This window comes from Atractosteus spatula, chromosome 23 (genome assembly GCF_055471065.1).
Source record: "Atractosteus spatula isolate fAtrSpa1 chromosome 23, fAtrSpa1.hap1, whole genome shotgun sequence".
Classification (NCBI taxonomy): Eukaryota; Metazoa; Chordata; class Actinopteri; order Semionotiformes; family Lepisosteidae; genus Atractosteus; species Atractosteus spatula.
In genome coordinates, this window is record NC_142728.1 from 13,264,791 (window position 1) to 13,288,337 (window position 23,547).

Sequence of the window (23,547 nt, forward strand, 5' to 3'; positions counted from 1 at the left end):
ACATAAATTTGACTGTTTCATACTTACAAAAACAAGGATGAAATGAGGATTTGCTTATTCATCTCTTTTTATTTTGAAATCCTGAATTTCATTTTAAATTTTAATTCTGATACAATTGTTTAATTAAAAAACAAGAGTCTAGTCTGTAAATACAAAGAATAGAACCTTTCACATATTTAAAAAAAGACGGTCCTACCATCTCATTAGATCTTGGATGGGAATTTTCCAAACAGATGCTTGCATTAATTTGTTTGTTTGCATCCAAACTAATTTTAAATGCAAGATATGTAATAAAATAATCTAGACAGTGTACAGTAACAGTGTTCTACCCAGTGCTAGCCTGCACAGTAGCCAGAGCATGTAATAGATCATTATACATGCAGTGTGATTTAAAAGGATTGTCAAAGAGAAATATATATATAAACATTGATAAAAGGAAATATACAAGTTGAAATATTACAAAAAAAATTACTTTGTCTTAATTAAATTATTTGCAACACTTGCTGAATGTTTACCATTTACCAGCAGATTATATGCTGTTATCCTCAATCTCTGTCATAAATAGCAATTGTCTTTAAACACAATTAGCCATTTCGTGTAGCAGGGATGCACAGGACTTTAGAAGTACTCAAATGGCTTGCTCTCCCGTTCCCTAACATATACTTTATAAACTTGTCCACACCATCACACATGATGATATCACACATGATATAGAGACAAACTTCCGGAACTTCATGTTGACGTAGATGACACCTAATAAACGTCATTTTTAGATAAATTCATCAACCGTTCTTTATTCACAAGCAATCAAAATTCAGTAGGAATGATCCTTGCATGATCCTTGAAGTACCTCTTTTAAATATAAATCACCCTGCTGTAATCTATGACATGCAAATGACGGGAAGCAATCATAAGCACATAACTTTATCACTAGGCTGTTCATGGGTCACTGTACATAATAGTAAGTTTCCACTGCTGATGAGTGTCTAGTATCCGAAAGGAAAGGAATGGCATGTACCTAAATGGGATTGATTTAATATTGCAGCCAGAGTCCTGTTCCAACAAGAGCATGGTCACCAGGCAGCGCTTAGGCAATGATTGTGATCTCACAGACCCAAGCTTCATGATTAAACCACAATGTTGTGCACAGCTCAATCTCCGCTTCCTAGCTACAAAAAGCCCACGACTACAGTAGTCATTCATACAATAGTAATCTTCAGCCTGAATGCTGAATTACCTATTAATGGAAACCTTTTAGATGGGAAATTGCCTGCATTAAGTCTAAATTACCTTAGAACAGATATGTTTATAGGAATTTAATTAAAGAGAGCGTCGGTGAGGCGGTGAGGGGCAGACATCTCTTTTTTCTACATTTACAGAGAAATACAATTTTTCTGGTCTTAGGACTAATGGAAACTGTTAAAAACAAGTAAGTATGTTGAACAATGTCTGGCGTATTGATCATCTATTCCTGCTTTCATTACACCTTTTATAGTAATGATATTAAATAGACTACTAGCACTTAACTCTGCACCAGGCATTGGAGTGTAGGAGAAAATGAAGTTGGAACAAAACAGGTAAATACAGGACTTAAGTTCTTATTGTATTCTTAGTGACTCATTGTATTCTTCTCGGTTTAGAGTAGATAACTGATCGATCTTAAGCTGTTCAATTTCCTCTTCCTTTCAAAAGTATTAAGTGCTCCAAATGTTATCTGATTTTTCGTTTCCAATCTCTTAATGCAGCAGATTACCAAGAAATCAGGCAGTACCCAGCAATTGAGCTACGTTCTCCCTGCCTTCCAGGTTCAATCAATTAAACAACTGATAAAGCACTGAGAATTTAAATATTAACCCTGGGCTTCTACTCACCAAAACAACAAGAAGATAAAAAGCAAAAACAGCAGGATACTTCTTCCTTACAATGTCCAAATGTCACACTATTAGCCTTCCAAAAGAAATGTAATTCCAGGCTCTTTTCTGGGCTATTTCTTTACTTCACCTGATCAGTAAAAACGCTGTACGTAAATCAGGGCTTGTACTAGGAAAATCAATCTTCAACTACTGCAAAAATAATAATAAATTAAAACTGTAAAGATTTATCTTTTATTGTGTTATATTGGATTGGAATAGATATGACAACCTGCTGTTTGTCAGGCTACATAGAGGGTTAATGCAACTACGATATTTCAATATCTTTGATAGACCTAACATAATCTATCTTGATGAAAATATCAATTTGATCAAGTGTGTATTCAATTATTTCTTAAAACCTAAAAGCTCTTAATAGAGTAAAAAAAAATAATGAAATAGGAATTTAATTTGTAGGGGTGCATTTTTATAGGTGTGTCGAATTCTTTTCCTTGCTTTCATTCAGCAGTTTATGTTTAATCAGACTGTATTCTGCATGCTAGCTGCAATAATACACACTATGTGCAAGTTATTCATAATGGGATTAAAATAAAGCAAACAACTTCCAAATTAAAGCTAGAAATACATGTAACTAAGCATCTGGAAACCACAAATGACACACTAAATGTACATGTAGGAGTGTAGGACAGGGACATGATAGCTCAGATAAAGTTAGTGTAATGAAAACCACCACATAGTTTTCTAATTTCCAGGTTTGTGCCCAACTATTTCATCCCAGCCTTTACGACAGGTCCGGATTATCCATTCATGCTCGTCATCATCTGGAAGGCAGGAAAAAAACAGATTAACCCCCCACTAAGAAATCTATATGAGATACAGTATATAAACCTGCTGCTATTTTTATCATTGTTTGACATATTCCACACACATTTGAACAAATCAAAGAAGACACGACAAGTAAAATAACAAAGTCTAAATTGATGCATTATTACAATAAAATAAAAATAATTCTAACTGCAATTCTATGTGTATTTGGTTTGTATGGTTGTTTTTCTAAATATGGTCATCAGTACAATGTATTGTCTATTATGTATTATCTAAGTATTTATATTTTACCGAGCTGAACATCTTTTTTTATCTAAAGGATCTTCATTGGCATAACATCCACATCCAGAATATTTAACTGTTAACTGCCTTTTTTTTTGAAGCATTGCAATATCACTAACTGTAGTTCATGCACAGTATATTATTCATTTTATTCCATCCAATTTACTATTCAATGTAATATCTCTAACTGTAATTCATGCACAGCATATCACTCATACATGACACTCTTGCCTTCAAAAAGGTGCAGATTGTATTTTAAAAAATCCATAAGCACAAATACCGCACGCGTCCCTCAGCAAAACAGGCACTGCCTTTGACATCAATCTCTTCTGTGCACATGGTTTTGAAGAGTTAAAAACATTAGATAATAAATATACTTTTTTTTTTCCTCCAAAGCTAAAATTGAAAAGAGGTGCTAATTGCAGAGAGGTAGCTCTTTTATGGCGGATCTGAATCACTGCATGCAGCTGCAACCTCTTCAGCAGTAACCTCTGAAACAAGGCAAACTGGGCCTATTGTTCTGAGCAAGTCTTAAACCCTTCCCTGATTGTTGGTAATTGCCAGCAATGGCCTTAACAGCCTCTTGACTAGCCTTTTTCGCTCTTTACCTGCCTGTGCGTCCAGCAATTTAAATCACAGATGCCTGGTCTACACTGTGGCAGCTGCATGCTAACTAAATATTTCCCCTATTCTCTCCTTGCCTGCTTCCACCACCCACAACATGGAGGTCAGATTCAAGAAGCACATTTCATCACTATTTAAAACCAATTAATACTTCTGGTTTGATTGGTACTGGTGGATAGCTCATAGCAATTACCATTTCCCGAACTGTGATTCTGTGAATATGCTAATTAGATTGCATGGGCACACATTTTCACCTTTGCAGTAATTTGCCTCTTAAAAAGCCAGTGATATATATATATATTTTTTTTTACACAAAACTCCCTAATCATATCTGTAAATTGTTAAATTAGTAAGTGTTTCTTTTCTAAATGTCTCTAAACCTTTTTTCCACAAATAATACCAGGACACATTTAATAATATCACGTCATGTCAGTTTTTGGAAAGAACACCAATACAGCAAAGGAAACAAATCTTTCCATCTAAGTGGGTGGCTGAAGTAATTATAATTCAGATGGAATTCAAAGGCAATCCAGCTCATTAGAAACTTATCTCTTTCATGTTAATTTATTCAGATTGTCAATGAATAAAGCTTTTCAGTATTTATAAACAGCCAAGTGTGCTTCACATACACTAATTGTAACCGCAGCATTTTATAATCACAGCAACAAAAACATAACTTTGGAAATCATTTTTAAGAAAAATAATTTTAGGTATTTCTCCTCCTGTTTTGATTGTAGGAGTTAGAAGTAATTCGTCAGTAATTTCAACTGCTTAGATATGACATCTGTAGCATACTAAAAATGTTCCTTTTTTATTGAACTTGCTTAACAAGTAAGAAAATTTCATCGGGTGCCTTTATGATTTTTTACATTATCTTTGTTTCTATTAACAAGAAGTTTTGAGACTTCAAGAACATCTGTTATGGAAAGAGAGGATACACAATATATTCCAAAAGTTTCAAGATCCATTACTTAAAGATATTGAGTAACTCAATAGCCTTCTCCTAAAAATAAAGTGTCTCTCTTACTATATTTGAATTTACGGAACTGCAACGTTTAGCTATTTATCCCAGTAGTAGTACAATAAACTTAATCCCATTCAATGTCGTTTACTTTCAAATCCAAGACAAATCATCTGAACATTGGTACTGTTTCAGGGTGGAAATTAATTCATTATCTAACGTGCCAACTGGCACACTTGTAAAATACAGCACAGGAAAGTAGTAATGGTACCTTGTTAAAAGGCGTTTCTCCCTAATCCTTAAAATATACTCAAAAGGAAAAGTGTTTCCTTCCAAAACAAAACTGTGCTTGCAGTAAGGAATGTAAGACATGCTGAGTATTTATTAGATTGTTAGCTCATCACCTCTTCGCAACCGGTGTCTTTATGTGACATTTATTTAACGGTATAAACGGCTTTGAGGATCGTGGGTTGAGCACTTTGCTAGTCAGACTTACAGACAGCTCCTGAGGTGGACTTTCCATTCCAGAAAGAACTGGTTTTGGCACAAACACGTGGACATTACATTAATACTGCCTGTTTAAAATCCTTTAATTTGACTCACAATAGAATGGCCGGGACTCAAACCAGGTTGTTTTTCTTGGCTGTGTAATGTTTTGAATCTGAACCTTTGCAGGTTTCAAAGGGGTAATTATTTCAGAAGCAGGAAACCACAATGAACAGTATACCAATGAGGGTTCAAGCCACTTACACAGTTGTTATTTACAAAGGTAAAAGAAGGACTACAGATCAATTTATGCAAAGAAAAAAAGGCCACCTTGTTTTATTAAAAACTGATCTACTTGAAAATGGTGCTTTGATTTGTTTTTGGAAGGGATTTGCAGTAAATATAAAATGAATGGGTTATGAAAACACACATACGGTACAACAAATGCACAAGCCTGATATGGAATTTGGTTTTAAAACAATCTGTGCACAGAATGTGTCCTTTTGATTTCTTGATTTTAAGCTCTGTGCACAGAGGACCTAAAGAATGGAACTGAAAACTCTTAGTCATGCATGATAGATAAATCATATCAAAGAAAGAAACAAAGAAACAAAGAAAACAAATAAAACCAGTTTTAGAAATAGTTTTGTGAGGTGCACATTAAATGGCCATTTCTAAACTTAATCTGAAAATATTATATTTACTGGACTCACTGCAGCCTCTATTTTTAAAGAGTTAGAACACTTCACCTTAACACACTCTTATCTACATTCTTAGTGTTTAAAACAAAATAAATGGTGAAGAAATTAGAACAAAATGTCATTGGCACTTTGACACTTTAAGGCTTTGATCCACTAATGACATTTGAAAAGGTTTTCAAATCATCTTGTGAATCCTAAAGCTACTGGATCACATCACTGAGAACCAGGGTAATGACAGAAGTATGGGGGGAAAAAAACATATTTTAACAATACATAATTTAATTACCAGGTCTGCAAAATGAAAGGAGGGATAAAGGAGTGATTTCACAGTATGTTAAACTTAAATAAGGTTAATTTGTTCTCTATAGCATTACACAAAAGACTTGCGATGGAAAAATGACAGTTTACAGCAACCCTGATGAGAACAGAGGCCACAGTGGTTATTCCAAAGGAGTGCCCCAGCTTTCCTCTGTTTTGCAGTAATGGGCAGCTCTCCACAAAGGACATGAGTGAAAGGTCAGAGAACCTGGGCATCCTTGAATACCACTCCCAGACCTAAGAGAGCCAGTGTCACTTTCGGTTAACCTGTCTAGTCTTTAGAGCTGTGTAAAGAACTTCCTGAAGGCTTCCTACCATCTGCTTTTGCTGGTTTTCAAGACTTGGCCAGCAGCCTGGGTATTTCCCTGTCCTTTCCTGCCCAACCTAGGGAGCAGTAGTTCTGGACACACTCCCTCTCATTCCAGCCTTGTCACCCCTGTTCCTCAGGCCTGCAGCTGTGTCTATACTCTTCCTCTACTGCTCTGGCCCTGTTGTCTGTAATGTCCCTCTCTGGGGAGGCTAGTTCCTCTTCATGTTGAGTAAGCACTGTTCTCTGATGCACTCGTTTTTCCTAAAGGAAAGCTATTGGCAATATATTTTGTCTTCACACCCATTTTGACAAATGTACCTTTGGTCCATAAAGATAAAAATACATCCAGGAAGAGAGAAGGCATGGACATATCGTTTACATGGCCAATGTTCAGAAGGATTTAATGTTTGACTTGCAACATGCACATCTATATTTATACTTATTACCAAGGGCAATAAAATATCAGTAAATATCAGACTTTATAAATAGAGAACAATCATACTGACTTTTTATTAAAATAGACTTAATAATTTGCAACACGGTAAACTTTGCAAAACAAAGCACCCACATTCTCACAGATGAATAAGAATAAATTATATTCTTATTAATAATTAAACCTTTAATTTCTAATTTATTGTTGGTGCTCCCATTAATGCTAATTAAATAAAACCATAGATATAATATGTAGCAATCACTGCTTAAGAGCTCCATAAAATAACATAAGCAAAAGCAAGTTGTGAAAGAATAAATCTTACTGATTCATTCAGCTGATGCTTTTATCCAAAGCAGCTTATATTTGTTCCTGTTTAAACAGAAAGAAATTTTGAAGAAGCAATTACAAATGAAGTACCATGCACTAGTTTTACAACAGTAATATCAGGTTTACAAGCCCAAAGAGTCCAAACCCCCGGACTGGTTTCTTTTGTTTAAGTCCAAAAATAGAAAACAGCACAATGTGCATTGAGTTTTTTTGTATTTATTCAACTTCAGTTCTGGAACTTCATGTTCTTCTTCGCATTTAAGTGAGGCGGGCGTATTGTTCACTGTCAGCTGCAGGACACAAAATGTCTATGTTCCCTTGCTTAAATTGGGAGCACCTCTTGTACAATGCAAAACCTCAGATCAGCTTCCCCATGGTATGGAGAGCAGTTACAGACGGACGCACTGCTAGGTCTCTGAAGTACACACTACATGACTTTTTCTCTTCTCTTGCATCTGACTTAATTGCACCAACCCCACCGCACAGACCTCACTTACATAACCTTTGATCTAATGTTTGGGTGCAGATGTCAACTACATCCCCTTCTCCTGAATGCTCAGTGACCTTGGGGTGCAGAAGCACATCTGTTCTTACTCAGGCAGTGGATCTCCGATTGGTATATAGACATCCATCGGGGTCACTCTAGATTAGGTGGAATATGGCCAGTGACCTCTTCATCTTCTGCCTGTCAGCTCTATTGGAAAATGTCTGCTACTGCTAAATTAAATAAACCCCAGAAAAGCAGTTTTAAAACAAATTAATAACACATATAATTTATTTAGATCCCAAATAGCGGCTGATATTATAACTTATTTTTTACCAATAGTTTCCCAGTTCATATCCGTTAACAATAAGCTTATCATTAAATTAAATGAAATTTGAAACACCAAGTAGGAAAAAACCCACACAAGTATTTTTGAAGTTTCCAAGATGTATCTGTTTTATCTTCCACTGTCTGTCTGTATTCATTGTTGAAATCTGTGTCGTATTGTAATGGTTTTGAGGTTGCGCTTAACCATGTTCTCAGCTAGCAAAATCCTGATCTAACAGCTTGCAAGCATACTTTGTGAGCACAACCATCATGTAGCCTCCGAGCAAATTGGCCACAAAAAATAAACTTAATGTGCCCTGCGCATGACTCAGTGCAGCCCACAGACCAGAATTTGGTATTGCAGCTAAACCACATTCAGAGATCCAGCTCTGTTCATACAAGCATTTTGTTGAATTTAGAATTAAAACCAAAGCAATTCCAAATCCATGACATCTCTTTGCAGAGCTTTGCGAAATGAATTCCTTTCTTAAAACCTGACATACTTGATTCACTTCAAATCAAAAGTCAGGCATTGAGCTCCCATGTTATTGGGAAAAATGTGTTTTATATTTTCCTTTACACAAAAAAACTGAAAAGACTACAAAATCAAAGTGCACTTGGTAGAGAGTCATAAAAGTCATAAAAGCAACATTCTAAATCTGCAGAACGGCTTATGTCCTCATCTTTATTATGTGAATTTCAGAAAGCATCACTTACCTCAGTAAAACACTTTAAGTAGATATTGTATCTTGCATATTTTACCAAAGGCTTTAAGACCAAAACAAAGCTTAACCCATGAATGCGAACAATTAAATCTAAATAATGCAGCATGCATTCAGCTCCAAACCACCCCGCTGACAGAATCATTCCAGTAAATTAGATTTTTGTTTAAACCACAAAAGACCAAGAAAAACACTGGAATTACTTAGTTGTTTTTTCAGGTTGCCCTTTAGGGGCTGTGGCCCACAATCACAATGCATTCACCGCTGTGTTCTAGTTGCATAATTAAAAAAAAAAAAATGAAACAAGAAAATAAGCTTCTCATAAAACTCTCGAGTGTTTTAAATCAACATCCACCAAAGTGCACTCAGATCATTTCTCAGCAGTTTGTTTCTGATTTATACCCTCAGAAGTTTTCCAAATGGTTTGTGAGGAAAGGACGAGGAACTTACATCAGGGGATCGGTGCACAATTTCATTTTAGAGAATGATGACATTTTATTTTTGTTGTGAATGCAACAACAAAGATAACCTCATGCAGATCTGTATTTGAAACTGCAGTATATCTAACACAGCCTAAGGGGTTGTCTCAGAAAGGGACATTCCTTATTGAAACTAGACTGCAGTCTGCCAACAAAAACTGAAGTTATGCAGTGCAACCAGAATGATAAACTGGGCTGCAGTTCAGAGGAGAGTACATTTTTATCTTGGACGATGACAGTCTTATCCAGCGTCCAAGGCATCAGCGCTGTAGTAGAATCCGGCTGTCCAGTTTTCCATGTCAAAGATGCCGTGAAGAATACAGGAGTGATTAATTGCAAACACACACAAAAGTCCACTTCCTAATAGAACTGCATGTCAAAGACAAATCTGCCCAAAAATTAGAACCATGTGTTAAGATCTTACTACCCTTCTTACCTGCATTCCTCAGAAACTGATTTTTGTAATCTGTGATCACTCTGGTGTTAGGATTATAGAATCCATCTCCACAGTCATAGCACCCTTCTGGGATGACACGAGGTGGATCTAAGTTGGTGAGCTGTGACTGACCTATTGGAAAACCAGACAGATATGCTGAATCTCCAAGAAACCCAAAAATAAAATAACCAAGAGCAAACACATTAAACCAATCAGTGCTTCCTCAAAACTCCTAACCACTCATTATCCGGCAGACCACATCCATTTGTAATGCTCACAACCACAATCTATTTACAAAATAGACTAGGTGCTTTTAAAAAATGAAAACCTTAAAAACCTAGCTCAATAGGTTCCTTTCTGACTCTGCTATAGCGTCATTATTTGTACCTGCTGGTTTAAGTCCGTCACACACTTCTGTGTAGAAACGCCTTTCATACCCATCACAGTACTCCCAGTCTTTCTCCTTGTATTCCAGTCCATCGGCAAAGGTGTATTTCCCCTGTAAAACAAAGCACTGCTGCATGTCTAAACCAGTGTTAATTTTGGTGTAAACTGCCAGATTAAAAACCCTAACTGTGGTATTAACAATAGCTTTGGGCTATGGCAGTAATCCTTCAAAATGATTACTCTACAAGATATCAAGTCTGCTGTGTCATCTATATTATCATAAAAACATGAAGGAGTCAAAAGAAATTTATTAAAATTAAAGGATGGTTCAAATGATCTGCCCATTCTGTAAAGCACTTTGAGAAGCCACCTTTAAAGTCGCTATGTAAAATAAAGCTTATTATTATTATTATAATTATAAATACTATAAATCATGAACCACTATAAAATTATTTTCTATACATATATTATTAACATCTATTTTTCTTAAAGAATGGCATATTTGGCACCTAATACAAAACACAGTAAAACACTGTCTTTCGCAACAAGTATACACTATGTGTATTGTATTTATGCTCTTCATGCTTAATTTTGAGTCTTCATAATAATTTGCATTTCCTATTCATTACTTTGAATTTTAGTTTTAATTTCTTCACAATACCCTCAGAAAATCACTATGACCATTAAAAAACACTGGAGTCTCTGTAGAGTGTTTATTTCTGTATAAGCCTATTGCATTGTATTACTATTGTTAAACATAAATTAATGTGTTCTTTATTCTGATTATATAGTAGCCTATGTCTGGCAACACAAAACTCAGATCTGATTAACTTTGTTAAATGTACTAATTGACAATAACTTTAAATTTCTATGCATATCAATTTAAGTGTTAATGTCTGCATTCTTTAAAGGAAAACTTTTTAAAAACATTTTAACTGTAGCAGTTAGCATCATTCACAGCAAAAGCTTTTCACAATAGCCTTCAACCAGTCTGCATTGGATGTCATGTATCTTATGTCATGATCTTGTTTAATGATGCAATTATTACATCATAGCAGTATTAACAACAATCAGGAAAAGTAGAAATAATAATTTGTGTTACGTGAAAGACAAAAATAAAGACAACCAAAGACAACTGCCTTTTCAATTGTAATGCACGTCAAGAAAAAGACTAGACACAGCACTGCAAGTGAGCAGAAAACAAGACAAAGATGCCTTAGGCTGGCCCACTGCCAGCTATATCTGATTTGCACACTCAAAAGCACCTTTTTAGCTATTCCTCTTTCCCAAGTCCCTTCATACTTGCTTCCACCTGGAAAATACAGCGTCCCTTCTCCGTGAAACATGCCATCCTTCATCTCACCCACATATTTGGTGTCTGTTGGGAGGGTATACTCCCCTCTCCCTTCCATTCTAAAACAGAAAGGGGAAGAGGCTGGTCATAACGCTATATGGGTATGATCGGATTGTTGGCTTTACTCCACTATGTTCACCCATTTCTCACTAATTAATTTAAATGTCATTATCTTCATTCAGTTGGTTGAACATAACAAATTACAGTAGCACCTGCATCATGTTCCACAGATCCAGAACTTTTATGAAAAAATGTGACATTCCCGATATTTCCCTTCTATACTGTATGTCATGTGTAAAAATGCTTGTCATCTTACTGCTAGTGACATAACGTTGTGTAACCAATTGTGGGTACACGTAACTACTTGCTAGCGCATTCTGTGCAGTGTTTTATTCTTGTCTCGTGCTTTTAGCATTAATGTCCGCGCGACAGGCTGGGTCAAGAAAAACTGATATTAATGTCAAACTGCCACTAGAGACTGCTTTAGGCCTCTGATCACTGTAAATAGATACACCGGGTGAACTGTAGTTAATTAGTTGTATTATTTGCAAAGGGGTCAGAGGACACATTCTCATTTGTTTGGTACATAAAAGGCCTCATGGTGGTAATTGGTAGTTATGCTTTGTGGGCATTTTGAGATATTTTACTAAAGAAAAAATATAGAAAGCCTGTCACAGACCAGTGCTGAAATGATTTCTAAAGCTCTTTAAGATTATGTCACAGTAAAACCTGCAATTCAAGTACTTTACTACATGACATGATACAGGGGTATTTTCCTGAAGTACATAGTACTGTAGTGTTGTCCTAGCTAGTGATATTACATCCAACTTCTTCGACAAGTAAAACCGTACCATCTATTCAGTCCTCTGTCTGAATCAGGGCTTTTCTAGACCGAGCACAGGAGAAAGTCCGAGACACAAAATCAAATGTCTGACTCTTCTGTTTTGTTGTGCTTACAGATTTTTCTGGTGAAACCGGAGATGTGAATGGTATTGTTCTAACCTGAATGAAGGTTTAGCAAAATTCTGCATTTCAATTTTTCCATCAACGAATTCCAATTGTCCAAAACCACAAAGTCCATTTGTAGTTGCAGCAAATCCCTGGCTGGATCGAAACGTTAAATCTGCCCAATGACTCACTTTTTTGAAAATCATCAAACCATAAAACGTAAATCAACATCATCTTTGATTGCAAGGATAGTTTTCTAAAAATACTTTTTTTTCTGAATTTTGAAACAAATTAGAAAAAAAGGAAAAGGAGCTAAATGAAAAAAGTAAACACGTTTCATTATATTATACCTAGAGCATTAATATTATTTTAAGAACGGTAAAAACATAAAACATTTAATTTCAGTCTTGTCATTAACGAATGCTATTATGAAAATCCCCAACAATATAACAAGTATTTCAGAATATAGTTGCTATTTATTCAGCCCCTAACAAACAGAATAGTTGAAGAACATAATTGTAGTGCTAACTGGAGGAAATTCTATATTTCATCTAAAAAATAAATTCCTATTACCTTTACCATTACAATGTACACATGATACCGCAAAGGATGAAACTAGTTGTCTATATTCAAAAAATTAAAAGGAATTTGTCAATTTTAAAACATATTTTTCTGAGTTACAATTGAAAGAAGGACTTGTAACTTTCCATAACTTTCTTTTTCATACCTTCGGTTTTTGAAGTCTCCTTCATATCTGCTACCAATATACTCCATATCACCAGACCTGAGTTTATTCTGCGTTTATAATTCAGCAGCATCTACTTTGGATATACTGTAGTTGACACCGTTTCTATAGCAACCTCGGCCTGACAGATTTTTAAAGAACACTGTCGCTTTGTATTATGACACCAATAACGTCACACTACTTTATTCCAGAAGTGTAATACAAATAAAAACGCTATGCAATATATATATATATTATTTTTTCGTTCAGAGGTTTTACAATGACGAAACAGAGACTCTAACGTTTGTTGAAAGTAAGAACAAGTTACGAGGATACGTAAATTCGATGGGGGGGTTGAAACTGACGCCATTCTGGCTTTATAAGACAGCATCTGCAGTCGGGTAAAACATACATATTTTGAGCCAATATGGCGTCAACATGGCTGCAGTTTCTCTTCGTGTTCTTTTTAACTGCTCGAGAGGCGGTGCTAAGTAAAAAGCGCAGGCGCGGTGGTTTGACCTTCCTAGTGCGGCCTGGTTTGTCGCTTTCAGCCCTGTCCGCCGGGGAGACGGGGACCTTGAGGGACGTTTTAAAATATAAATCACTTTAATGCTTAGGTGCTGTAGTTTTTACTTAAAAGATTGAAAATAAATTAACAGGAGGATGCCGGGTACGGTGGAAATACCAACTCTAGACGAACTGAACGTTCAGGAGGTTAGTAGCTGCACACTTGATGTTTCGTGCAAAAGGAAGGAATATTGCACAGAACGAAAATGTTTCGAATAATCTTAAACTTTCAGTGTATGCATCCACGAACGTGTAAAAATAAGCGGTATTTGTTAAAATATTAGTAATGTATAATGTTACCGAACGTGTAGTAAGAACTTGTGAGTTGTAGTTTGGGATGTATCCTTGTTTCTTCGTATAACCTTATGTGTTTTGACGCTATAGGTGCAGGCTTTCTGCGATTGTAGAAGACCTGTATGCAGTACCTTTTAATTTCACCATACCTTCAAAATACAAATTGCACATTGATATAGTTATATATTGATAATTGATATAGAAAAGGAATATTTTTCTATATATTGTCAACTGCAATACAGAATGCATGCAAAATAACTGGCACTACATTTGTGTTTCAGTTAGATTTTTTTTAAATCACGTTGTAAGTAGTCTTTATATACTTTTTCTCTTTGAAAGTAAAATATACCACTTTTAGTTTAATTCGTGCCCCACAAAGGTATTTGCCCTTCCGAGATCGGGCTATTTATATATTACAGTAGGTAGACAAAGTTGCATGATTAAATTGGGTTAAATTTTCAGCACGCTCAAGTGATAGAGAAAATAAAGTGATATCTCTTCTACTTTAGAAACGCTTAAAAATCAATCAGAAATTAACAATTGTGCAATTGATCATTTTAAGGACTCGAAGTGCACAGAAATACAGCATCGTGACTTTTACAGTTGTCTCTGTCCAAAAGATCTGATGTGTAGTTTTAGATCTTCAAAATCACTCTTGATATAAAATACACTTCAAGTACGACCACATTATTTTCAAAAGTTAAATTGACTTGCTTTTAAAATCTCACCGCAAGAATTTTGGATTGATTTAACACACAAGGGTTCAGTCATGTTCTGGTAAACAATTTAAGACGTACGGTAGATATGGTTGAAAGTGGTTGTAATTGAAACTTGCTTTCATTCTTTGACACTGAACTAATGCATCCTTTTGCAGTAGTTTATGCTTTTTTATTCCTGTGGTTATCAGGAGGATTCTTAAGATTGATTTAAGAGTTACAGATTGTCATTAACTTTGAGCTTGTCTGGCATGCAGAATCTATAAAAGACAAAAGCAGTTCAAAACAAAAATAATAGGTTCAGAAAGAAGCTCTTTAAATTTGGTTTGCTCAGTCAATGTTGGAATCCACACATGTTACTAATAGGTGGAAAGGTACTGACGTTCTCTTTACAAAAAAAAATGTGTAGGCCTTTGTTGATTCAAAAACATTTTCTAAAAAAATAAAGAAGTGCATATTTCTTTTTGAGCTTCCAATATGCAGTATCCCCCCCTCCCCCCCCCCCATACACACACACAGGTTGAGCTGCATAATGTTCATCTTCTGTAAGTTATTCCTACTTTCATCTCCTGTCTGAAACAGGTCAATGTATCTTCAGCAGTGCTGAAAGCGGCTGCTCACCACTATGGCTCTCAGTGCGACAAGGCTAACAAGGAGTTTATGCTCTGCCGCTGGGAGGAAAAAGACCCAAGGAAATGCTTGAAGGAGGGAAGCAAGGTCAACGAGTGTGCTCTGCAGTTCTTTAGGTACCTATTGACTCATGATGCACCGATAGTGTTGCTGATATTGGGTTTTTATGGTACCTCACTTTAACAACGGTGTGTGTGAAGGAGGATAGATTTGAAAACCTGGGATAGCTGCCTTGCCAGCACAAGACCCTGCTGAACGTTTGTGAGTAGTGGTGCTGTTGTCGTGATCAGTAGGAGGAAAGTATAATTTTATTTTCCCTGCAGAGGGAGGGAAAGGCTTAAAAAGACCATATAGTGTGTTGTTTTTGCTTTTCTTAGGATAAATAATGGATTAAATTGAAACTAAGGCTTACTACATACTGTTGTATGTCAGATAGCAGGAATATATAAGGGCATCTAGGGTGTATCACTTTTATTAATAATAATAATAATAATAATATAATTGCTTACACTTATATAGCGCTTTTCTGGACACTCCACTCAAAGCGATTTACAGGTAATGGGGATCCCCTCCACCACCACCAGTGTGCAGCCCCACCTGGATGATGCGATGGCAGCCATAGTGTGCCAGTACGCTCCCCACACATCAGCTCTCAGTGGGGAGGAGAGCAGAGTAATGTAGCCAATTCATAGAGGCTGGCACTCTTTTAAGAGTGGTGGCAGTGTTTATTGAAAGTATGTTTGCGCTACTTTAAAAGTATCTTTTGCTGCGTTTCTTTCCACTGCTAAATCCACAGGTTCTTAGACATTAAAAAAGCAGCTTTGTATTAATATCAACAAATTATACAACGGACTTCAAAGCAGGCATTAATAAACTCTTTTCATTAATAGTTACACTGAATGCCATTGTTTTGAAATTTCACAGAAACACTGAATAACAAAATCAACTTTGACTAAGGTGGCTAAAAACAGAGAGTTCTCTGCCTTTTAAAGTACCTGAGTAATCAGCTTTTTCTCAGTCCTAGAAATAAGTACCATCAAAGAGATTGAGAATTAGTGAAGCATATAGGCTAGTTGGTAATTTGCAAAAACAATTTCTCCGATATGAAGCTGCCAATCACTCTGATTTTCCTCACATCTTCCTTTAATATCATGTCCCAGCATCCCCGTAATAGTTTGTAAAAAAAAAAGTCAAATCCACAGCAACACCAAACGGAACACAGTGCTTTTGTGCCTTCAACCTTCAGTAGTTCCATGTCCTGGATTTGCATTTTACGTTGGTAGCCCTACTCTGATGTCTAATTTGGCAGTGGAATCAGGATGGGATAAATCATAATTCCATTTATAATGTTGTGGTCCCTGTTCTCTCATTTCCCCAGGCAGATAAAGAGTAATTGCGCTGAGTCCTTTACAGAATATTGGACCTGTTTGGATTACTCCAATCTGGCCGCGCTCCGCCACTGTCGCAAACAGCAGCATGCGTTTGACAGCTGTGTTCTGGAGAAGCTGGGGTGGGAGAGACCCGACCTCGGACAGCTCTCCAAGGTAAGGGATGAGCTGTACATCCATGTACTTTAGATGAATGTCCATGCCCTGTATATATTTTATATGCATTTTTTAAACCAATGCCCCATTACAAATACCTGTACAAATGTTGATTTTAGGGGTTTTGTGTGTAGTTACATTGTTCGATGTTGAGCTCTTCCAGAGAAGAAATAATGAAGTCTTCACTGTGTGTTTCAGTCTAACGGCCTGTCTTAGAGCTGACATTGCAATCTCGGGCACTGGAAACACTTGTAGAGACTGATATGACAAGAGCCGTTCGAAGGGTTTGAAAGCTGAGTGACAATGTCAGCACAGTCTGTTCCGAGAGCCAGACAAGCCCATGTGAATTTCAGTTCCGTCAAGATTTCTCTCAGAATCTTTTCTTGCTCTCTCCTAGATGGGTAACATCTGTGGTTGCTACAAATATGTAGGTTGACCTGGCACTATCCCAGTCATCACGCTGTTTTATTAGACCCAAAACTGACAGCTTCAGCTCTTGGGATATTACACTGTTGAAGAACAAGTAATTTTATTGGTTATAGTGTCAGCAAGTATGTACCTGTATGTACAATCATGTACCATCTGGCACATGAAAATTACAAATGAGCCAAGAACAAACTTTGCCACCTGTCATGTGGCATATGTGAAAAATTTATTCTTAATGTTTGTTGATTGTTTTGTCAACCCAACGTCCAACATCATTGCGGTTCCTGACAAATTTTTTCCCCACGTGCTCAGTTGTCACTGACGATTGATGTTTGTAAATCAGGACGTTGGAGGTTTGTGTTTAAGCTCTAGTGATACATTACAGAAGACCACTTTTATAAATGTTTTCTGTTTTTGCCAATTCCATTGTAATCAGACTGAGATTCAGTGTTAGTCACCAGATTTTGATTTGATTTAGTCAGTCTTGAGTCAAGTTGGCTCAAGTGTCTGTTAGTCATAGTCTTTTTCTACTCACCCACATTTAATTTAGTCTAGTAAAGTTTTTCCTACTTTGTGTAGTCTTACTTTTAGTGGCCTAAACCAAAATTAGTTTTAGTCGCATTTTAGTCCGTGAAATTAATTTATTTGTATAATAAAATGTATGAAGGTATAATAAAATGCATTTCTAAGAAAATATTTAACACATCTGATAAGAGTCTGTCAAAAAGCATAAGTGTCTTGCACAATCTAAAGTGTACTGATCCCCAGAAGGGTCATATATCAAATACAAGAAATAATTGTGCAATACATATTTATTGAGAGTAATAATCATGTACAGAGACATCATCATCATCATACTAATAAAAAAACTATTTTGGCACTGCTAATAATAATTATTTACTTTCATAAAGTAAAATTTTACTTTAGTTACTTTTTCAAAGCATTTTTTTCAAAGTTTTAAAGCAATACTATTATAAATTTGTTCAGTAGACTATAACTATACTGAATATATAGGGGAATTACTGCATGAGTTACTTACATAAATTGCAACTGGGCAGGGCAAGTATTATATACATTCTTCAACTCATTGGTATATTATTAATAACCGTTTTGATGCCATAATATTTCTCTAAAAAATAATGCCCTAGTCTAAGAGTAATGTAAGTGCCAGTGACGTTGCGCTAATATCATGCTAACAAAGTGACATGCCTGTGCTCCAGGTGTGTCACAGTGCTTTCAGTCCTCACACATTCTTCTGAAGAAATAAGACGGAATGTCTCCATGCGCTACTAGATGTTGGCGCTACGATAATATTTTCTCAGCTAAACGCCCAGGCACATAAGCTATGTGTAATTAAACAACTTTTTTTCTGATCACTGTTAACATGCTGTGAAATGTACAGTGCAAAAAAAGCATTTTACTGACTCATTTTAACATTTTGAAAATAAAATATTAACACAAATCAGATTCCTGACAGAGCGCCATTATTACTGTGTAGCACGCACAGCATATTTGACTAAGTCTCAAATTTTAAAAGTGTAACTTCTTATACATTAATCTCAAGCCAAGACAAAACATTAATAATTTCCTAATGCGCAAACTGTAAAATACGTTTTATTTCTGCTTAGTTTTCTAGTTAGTTGACTCGCTACAATATACAAAAGGTATGTCTTAATGCAAAAGTGTCTGGGTGCTGGGACTCATGGAGCGTCAAACTTTTTGTAGTTTTGAGCTCATAATGTAGCTGCCTTCTGTTTATCTTCAGTAATGTTTTACAATAGTTTTTCCTGGTTTGTGGACCTCGTGTGACAAAATTCATTTCGGCATGAGTTTTAGTCAGACAAGTCATTTCATTTCTTCTTCATGCGGTCAAACAAAAATGCAAAGCAATTTAGTTTCCATCAGCCTCATTGTGGATTATTTTCGTGAGCATTTAGTCTTTAACTCAAACGAAAACCAGATCGTTGATGAACAATTTCGCCATAATTTACATCGACTGAATTAACACGCTGGGATTCTTGTACTATTGACGACCTTCATCAGCAGTGAAATACACCAACTACCTTCATCGACGTGTGGTTTAGAAACACAGTACCTGATCGACAGTTGCTTTGCCATAGTGAACTAGTCTGGATGTTAATAATCCCTAAAAACAAAACACTTCCACACCTATATTCATTAACATGCCTAACACTTCCACCTTTATGATTTGAGTAATTGCTGTTTTTTTTCTTTGAAAGGTGGTTATATAAAGTTGACAATACTTTATGTGCTTGCATTCCATGAAATGCAAGATAAAATATTTTTTTTCATTCTAGTGGATATATTTTGCATCATTGCAATTTCTGTGAACATGTTAAGTATGTGTTTTTTTACATTACCTCTCAGGTGACACGCCTTCCAAAACCTTATCTAATCCAATGTGAAACCATCTCTTTCTTGCAGGTCACCAAGGTACAGACCAGCAGGCCTTTGCCTGAAAATCCATACCATTCAAGACCAAGACCTGAGCCCAATCCTGTCATTGAGGGAGAGCTCCAGCCATCCAAATATGGCAGCAGGCTTTTCTTTTGGAACTGGTGAAGAGTCATCTCTCCTTGCCATCCTGTAAGAACTCATGTCATGCCACACTAGGCTACGACATATTAAACAGAGCTTGTAATGTACAATATAGTTTTTTTTCCTGGTTACTTTATGTGAAAAAACCTCTCCTAAAAATAAAGAAGTTTAATTTAAACTGATATAGGCATGTGGTCATTTGTAATTGAAGAATATGTTTATATATTGGAAATTGAGGTGAGTCCAGTGGCAAAATAAATATAATCTTAGTGTTCCCTTCCAAACTCGAAAATAAAAATTAACCTCCATATATAATTTTCCTTTTCCTAAACCACAACATTTATATGGTTTTAATATTTTCCCTCAAAATAATTCAAATATTCCAGGCTGTTGTGCCGGCGAATCCAGCTCCAACACCACAGACTTGTACCTCGTCCAGTTTTCAACGTGTTGAATTTAATTGCATGCGCCTAGGTTGGGAAATCGAGAAAATTGGGTTCTGTTTCACTGCAGGGGCCATCCTCAAGTCAGACATGTCTGCTTTGTGTCAGAATCCTAAGGGATCTGTACAAGACGACCAAGGTTATTATCCCAAGGTTCTGACCAATTTCCTTTCCTTACATATTTAATTTACTTCCTCACTTAGACCTGGGGACCTCTTTGTAACACAGAATACATGTTCAAAGAAGTGCTCTCCAAAAATTTGCAGCGCACTTCCCTTTTATAATGCAAATCTCAAAGATCACTGGGATTTTGCTGAACCTGTGCTGGCAGCCTCTTTGTCTGCTTTTTGTAGCTTTGAATGCAATTCTGCTTATATTTGTTTCAAAGATTGGTAAATCTGTAATTAGTGCTCGAGGGAAGAGCTTCATCAAGATTCTGCTACACTGTACAGTTGGTACAATTACATATGTTTCCCTGGCGTGCAAGAAATTTACCCCGTGTCTTTTGGATTCCATTGAATAAACTATTAAAAACTATTTTTGTCTAAAAAATGTGGTGAAATTCGTTACCTTCTTTGGCCTTATGCCATTTTGGCATTTGCACTAGTGATCTCTTATTTTTGTCGACAAACAAATTAAAGGTTTTGAAAGCTGCACTTGAAAAACACAAATGATATATCCGCAATATGGCATGGTGGGTTGTGTTTATTTAAAGCAAAGGTGGTGATATCAGAAATTCATGAGCATAAAAACAAGCAACTGAAAGGATTAGGATTTTGAATTTCATCCAACAAGCTAAGCAGGATCAATTTAATCATGTAAGTTTTCTTTATGCATATGTGTGTGGGCAGAGGTAATGCTAAAGTGGTTTTGCTTAGGACTAGTCAATTGTCATTTAATATAAGGCATTTCTTTCTGAAACTAGAGCAAGGCAGCATGAACTCTTGAGTTGAAAACGTCTTTGTGGAATTTATTCTGACATTTCCTTGGCAGTCAGAAAGCAATGGCACGTTAGTCTTTGTCGTTGGCAGTAAAGTATGTTGTGTGCCTTGGTTATTGTATCAGATGAGGGGAAACCTAACACTTGAAGTCAAAAGGATTCAGTCATTTTAGATCATTTTTTTTTTTATAAAGACATCCCAGCATTACACAAACATCAGGCTTTCTTTAAATTCTTAAACCATCAAGTGAACATGTTATGCTTCGCCCTCCTGATAGCATTTTTTTTTTTTGAGTAAACTCATTTTGAGGATGTTAATGTAAATTCAGACCTTTGGAAATGTGTTCAACTTTAATTGAGAGGCCCGTGTTTTTAGCAATTGTATTACATGATGGTGGTCTTGAATCATGTGCTTTAGGGGATATTTGTTTTCAACAAATCTCAGTTGGTCACATTTGTTTTTTATAACTCGTATAATAAAAGTTAAGCATTTAAATCTTGAATTTGTGCAGTGCACACTATTGAAGATCTGTCTTCTCAAGGTTATTGAAGTAAGTGTTTTGTGAACACTGAAGCAAATGATTCCTTGATTTGTGTTTGCGGCTAAGCAGGTACTGGATATGGTCGGTTGACCAAAGAGAGAGAATTAATTAACATAATAGTTGCATGATGCGCCCTGATATTGCTGTTGGTCCTGACTTGGGGGACTTTGCAGAGGCTTGGATAGTTAGTAGTTGCCCCCCTGAGAAAATGTTCTTGTGATTGCCTGCAATTACTTTTAAATACACTCAGAGGTTTGTCATTCGCTTAAGCACATGCCTTTTTTAATTTGGAGATTCTTGTCATCTGACGAGAAGTTCCAGTGTGGTTACCATGCACATGGGGGACAGACAGTGAAAATATAAACCAAAAGCAAAATGAACTCCCCTTTGAATGTAATCTGTATGATTTGTTAACAAATGGGGCATTATCTTTGCTTTGGAGCTCTTCTATGGCCGTAGAGATCCATAATCCCTGGAAAAAGTGAGTCGGATCATTTAAAAAGTTAATAACACTGGCATTGCATACGGTCACTTGTTCCATCAGTCGGCTCAGGTAAAGGAAATACTTCCCTGGTCTGCTGAGTCTTGCAAAGTTAAATTAAAATGTTTTACCTGAAAACCCATGTCTAAGACTAAGGTTGTACATAAGATGATAAAAAACTGGTCATCCTTATGACTTTTTAAAAGACTGCGAGTTCCATTAGTGCCAGATATCCAATTCTAGGTGCTGTTCTGGTTGGTGCTGCCCTGTTCTTTCAGTAGATTCGATTTAAAAGGACTCCGCCTTCGAATTCAATATTCTGCCCAGCAGATGTTTTTTTACATTCCTTTATTTTCGCTTGCTGTGAGATGACAGTTTGTTCCTAGTGGTTCTTACCACTTCTTTTATTCAAACACCCTGAGAAGACCCCGGTTATAAAACCGCCAGTCTAAAATCTTTATGTATATGTGTGCAAACAAAAAAAAAACGTGTCTCCGTCAATCAGGCTTAGCTTGGGTGAGAGTAAAAAAAAAAAGCCCTAGCCCGAAGTGTTCGGGAATAACTGAAAACATTACCTAATGCTCTCTTCTGCTATCTCCTAAAAAGTTTGTGAACCTTGGTGCGGAGCCTCCCTCTCCCCGCTCGCGCGGTCGCCGGGTTCCCATGGCGATCTCCCCAGGTGTGGTCTGTGTTGGCGGCCTCTCCAGGAAGCCGCTGACAGTTCTGGTCTTGACCTGGGTGATGTGGAGGCGGCAGGAGACCACGACTGGCCTGAGGTGTGTCTGCAGGGCTCGTGGCAGCCCTAGCTCAGAGCGGCGCAGAGGAAGGTGGGGGTCACTGTCAGTTAACTCTGCCCGGGCGCAGGAAGCACATTTTGGCAAAGGAAAGAAATACAATACAGGACTTTAAAAAGCAATAATACGCCTGGGAGCCAGTAGTGTTAAAACACTTAAACAGAACGGCTAATTCGCATTCCGACTTTGTAAATATTCCCATTGTTCTGGAGCGGGCTTTGACAGAATCAAATAAATATTAAAAGCCGAGTTGGACACAAACAGGAGTCCCCTCCCCTCCCCAACTGGGCCGTTGTGCGGGTTAAAATAGAAAGTTCAAACGCTTGAAAAAACAGATGATCCAAAAGCGGACAATTGAAAAAAAAAAAACGTGGAACCGAAGACCCGTTTTACATTTTTCCGCTGCCTTGAGCACAGGTTAGAGACGATGAATGGTAAACATAGGACGCACACTTCATTTTTATCCTCTAGACACGGTAAGAAAGAAATAAAAAGTCAAGCAGCATGTTGGTACGTTTAATGTAAAACGCGCAACGTACAGTAATTTAACAAATGTTGTGTTACAATTAGACAATGTACTATTAAAGTAGTTGAAGTAGGGAGCTGCGTCAG

General features: G+C 36.6%; 2 protein-coding genes across 2 annotated transcripts; one reads left to right on the forward strand and one right to left on the reverse strand.

Annotated features, from left to right (window-relative positions):
• Positions 1-56: 56 nt before the first annotated feature.
• Positions 57-13,128, reverse strand: morn5 (MORN repeat containing 5). Its single transcript, XM_088940630.1, has 5 exons — positions 13,003-13,128; positions 11,239-11,386; positions 9,974-10,100; positions 9,587-9,718; positions 57-2,692 (listed from the first exon to the last, which is right to left on the reverse strand). The coding sequence occupies exons 1-5, from the start codon at positions 13,047-13,049 to the stop codon at positions 2,613-2,615; spliced, it is 534 nt and encodes a 177-aa protein (XP_088796756.1). The 5' UTR covers positions 13,050-13,128; the 3' UTR covers positions 57-2,612.
• Positions 13,129-13,499: 371 nt separating this feature from the next.
• ndufa8 (NADH:ubiquinone oxidoreductase subunit A8) lies at positions 13,500-19,913 on the forward strand. Its single transcript, XM_088940594.1, has 4 exons — positions 13,500-13,713; positions 15,159-15,322; positions 16,585-16,750; positions 19,622-19,913. The coding sequence occupies exons 1-4, from the start codon at positions 13,663-13,665 to the stop codon at positions 19,757-19,759; spliced, it is 519 nt and encodes a 172-aa protein (XP_088796720.1). The 5' UTR covers positions 13,500-13,662; the 3' UTR covers positions 19,760-19,913.
• Positions 19,914-23,547: the final 3,634 nt, after the last annotated feature.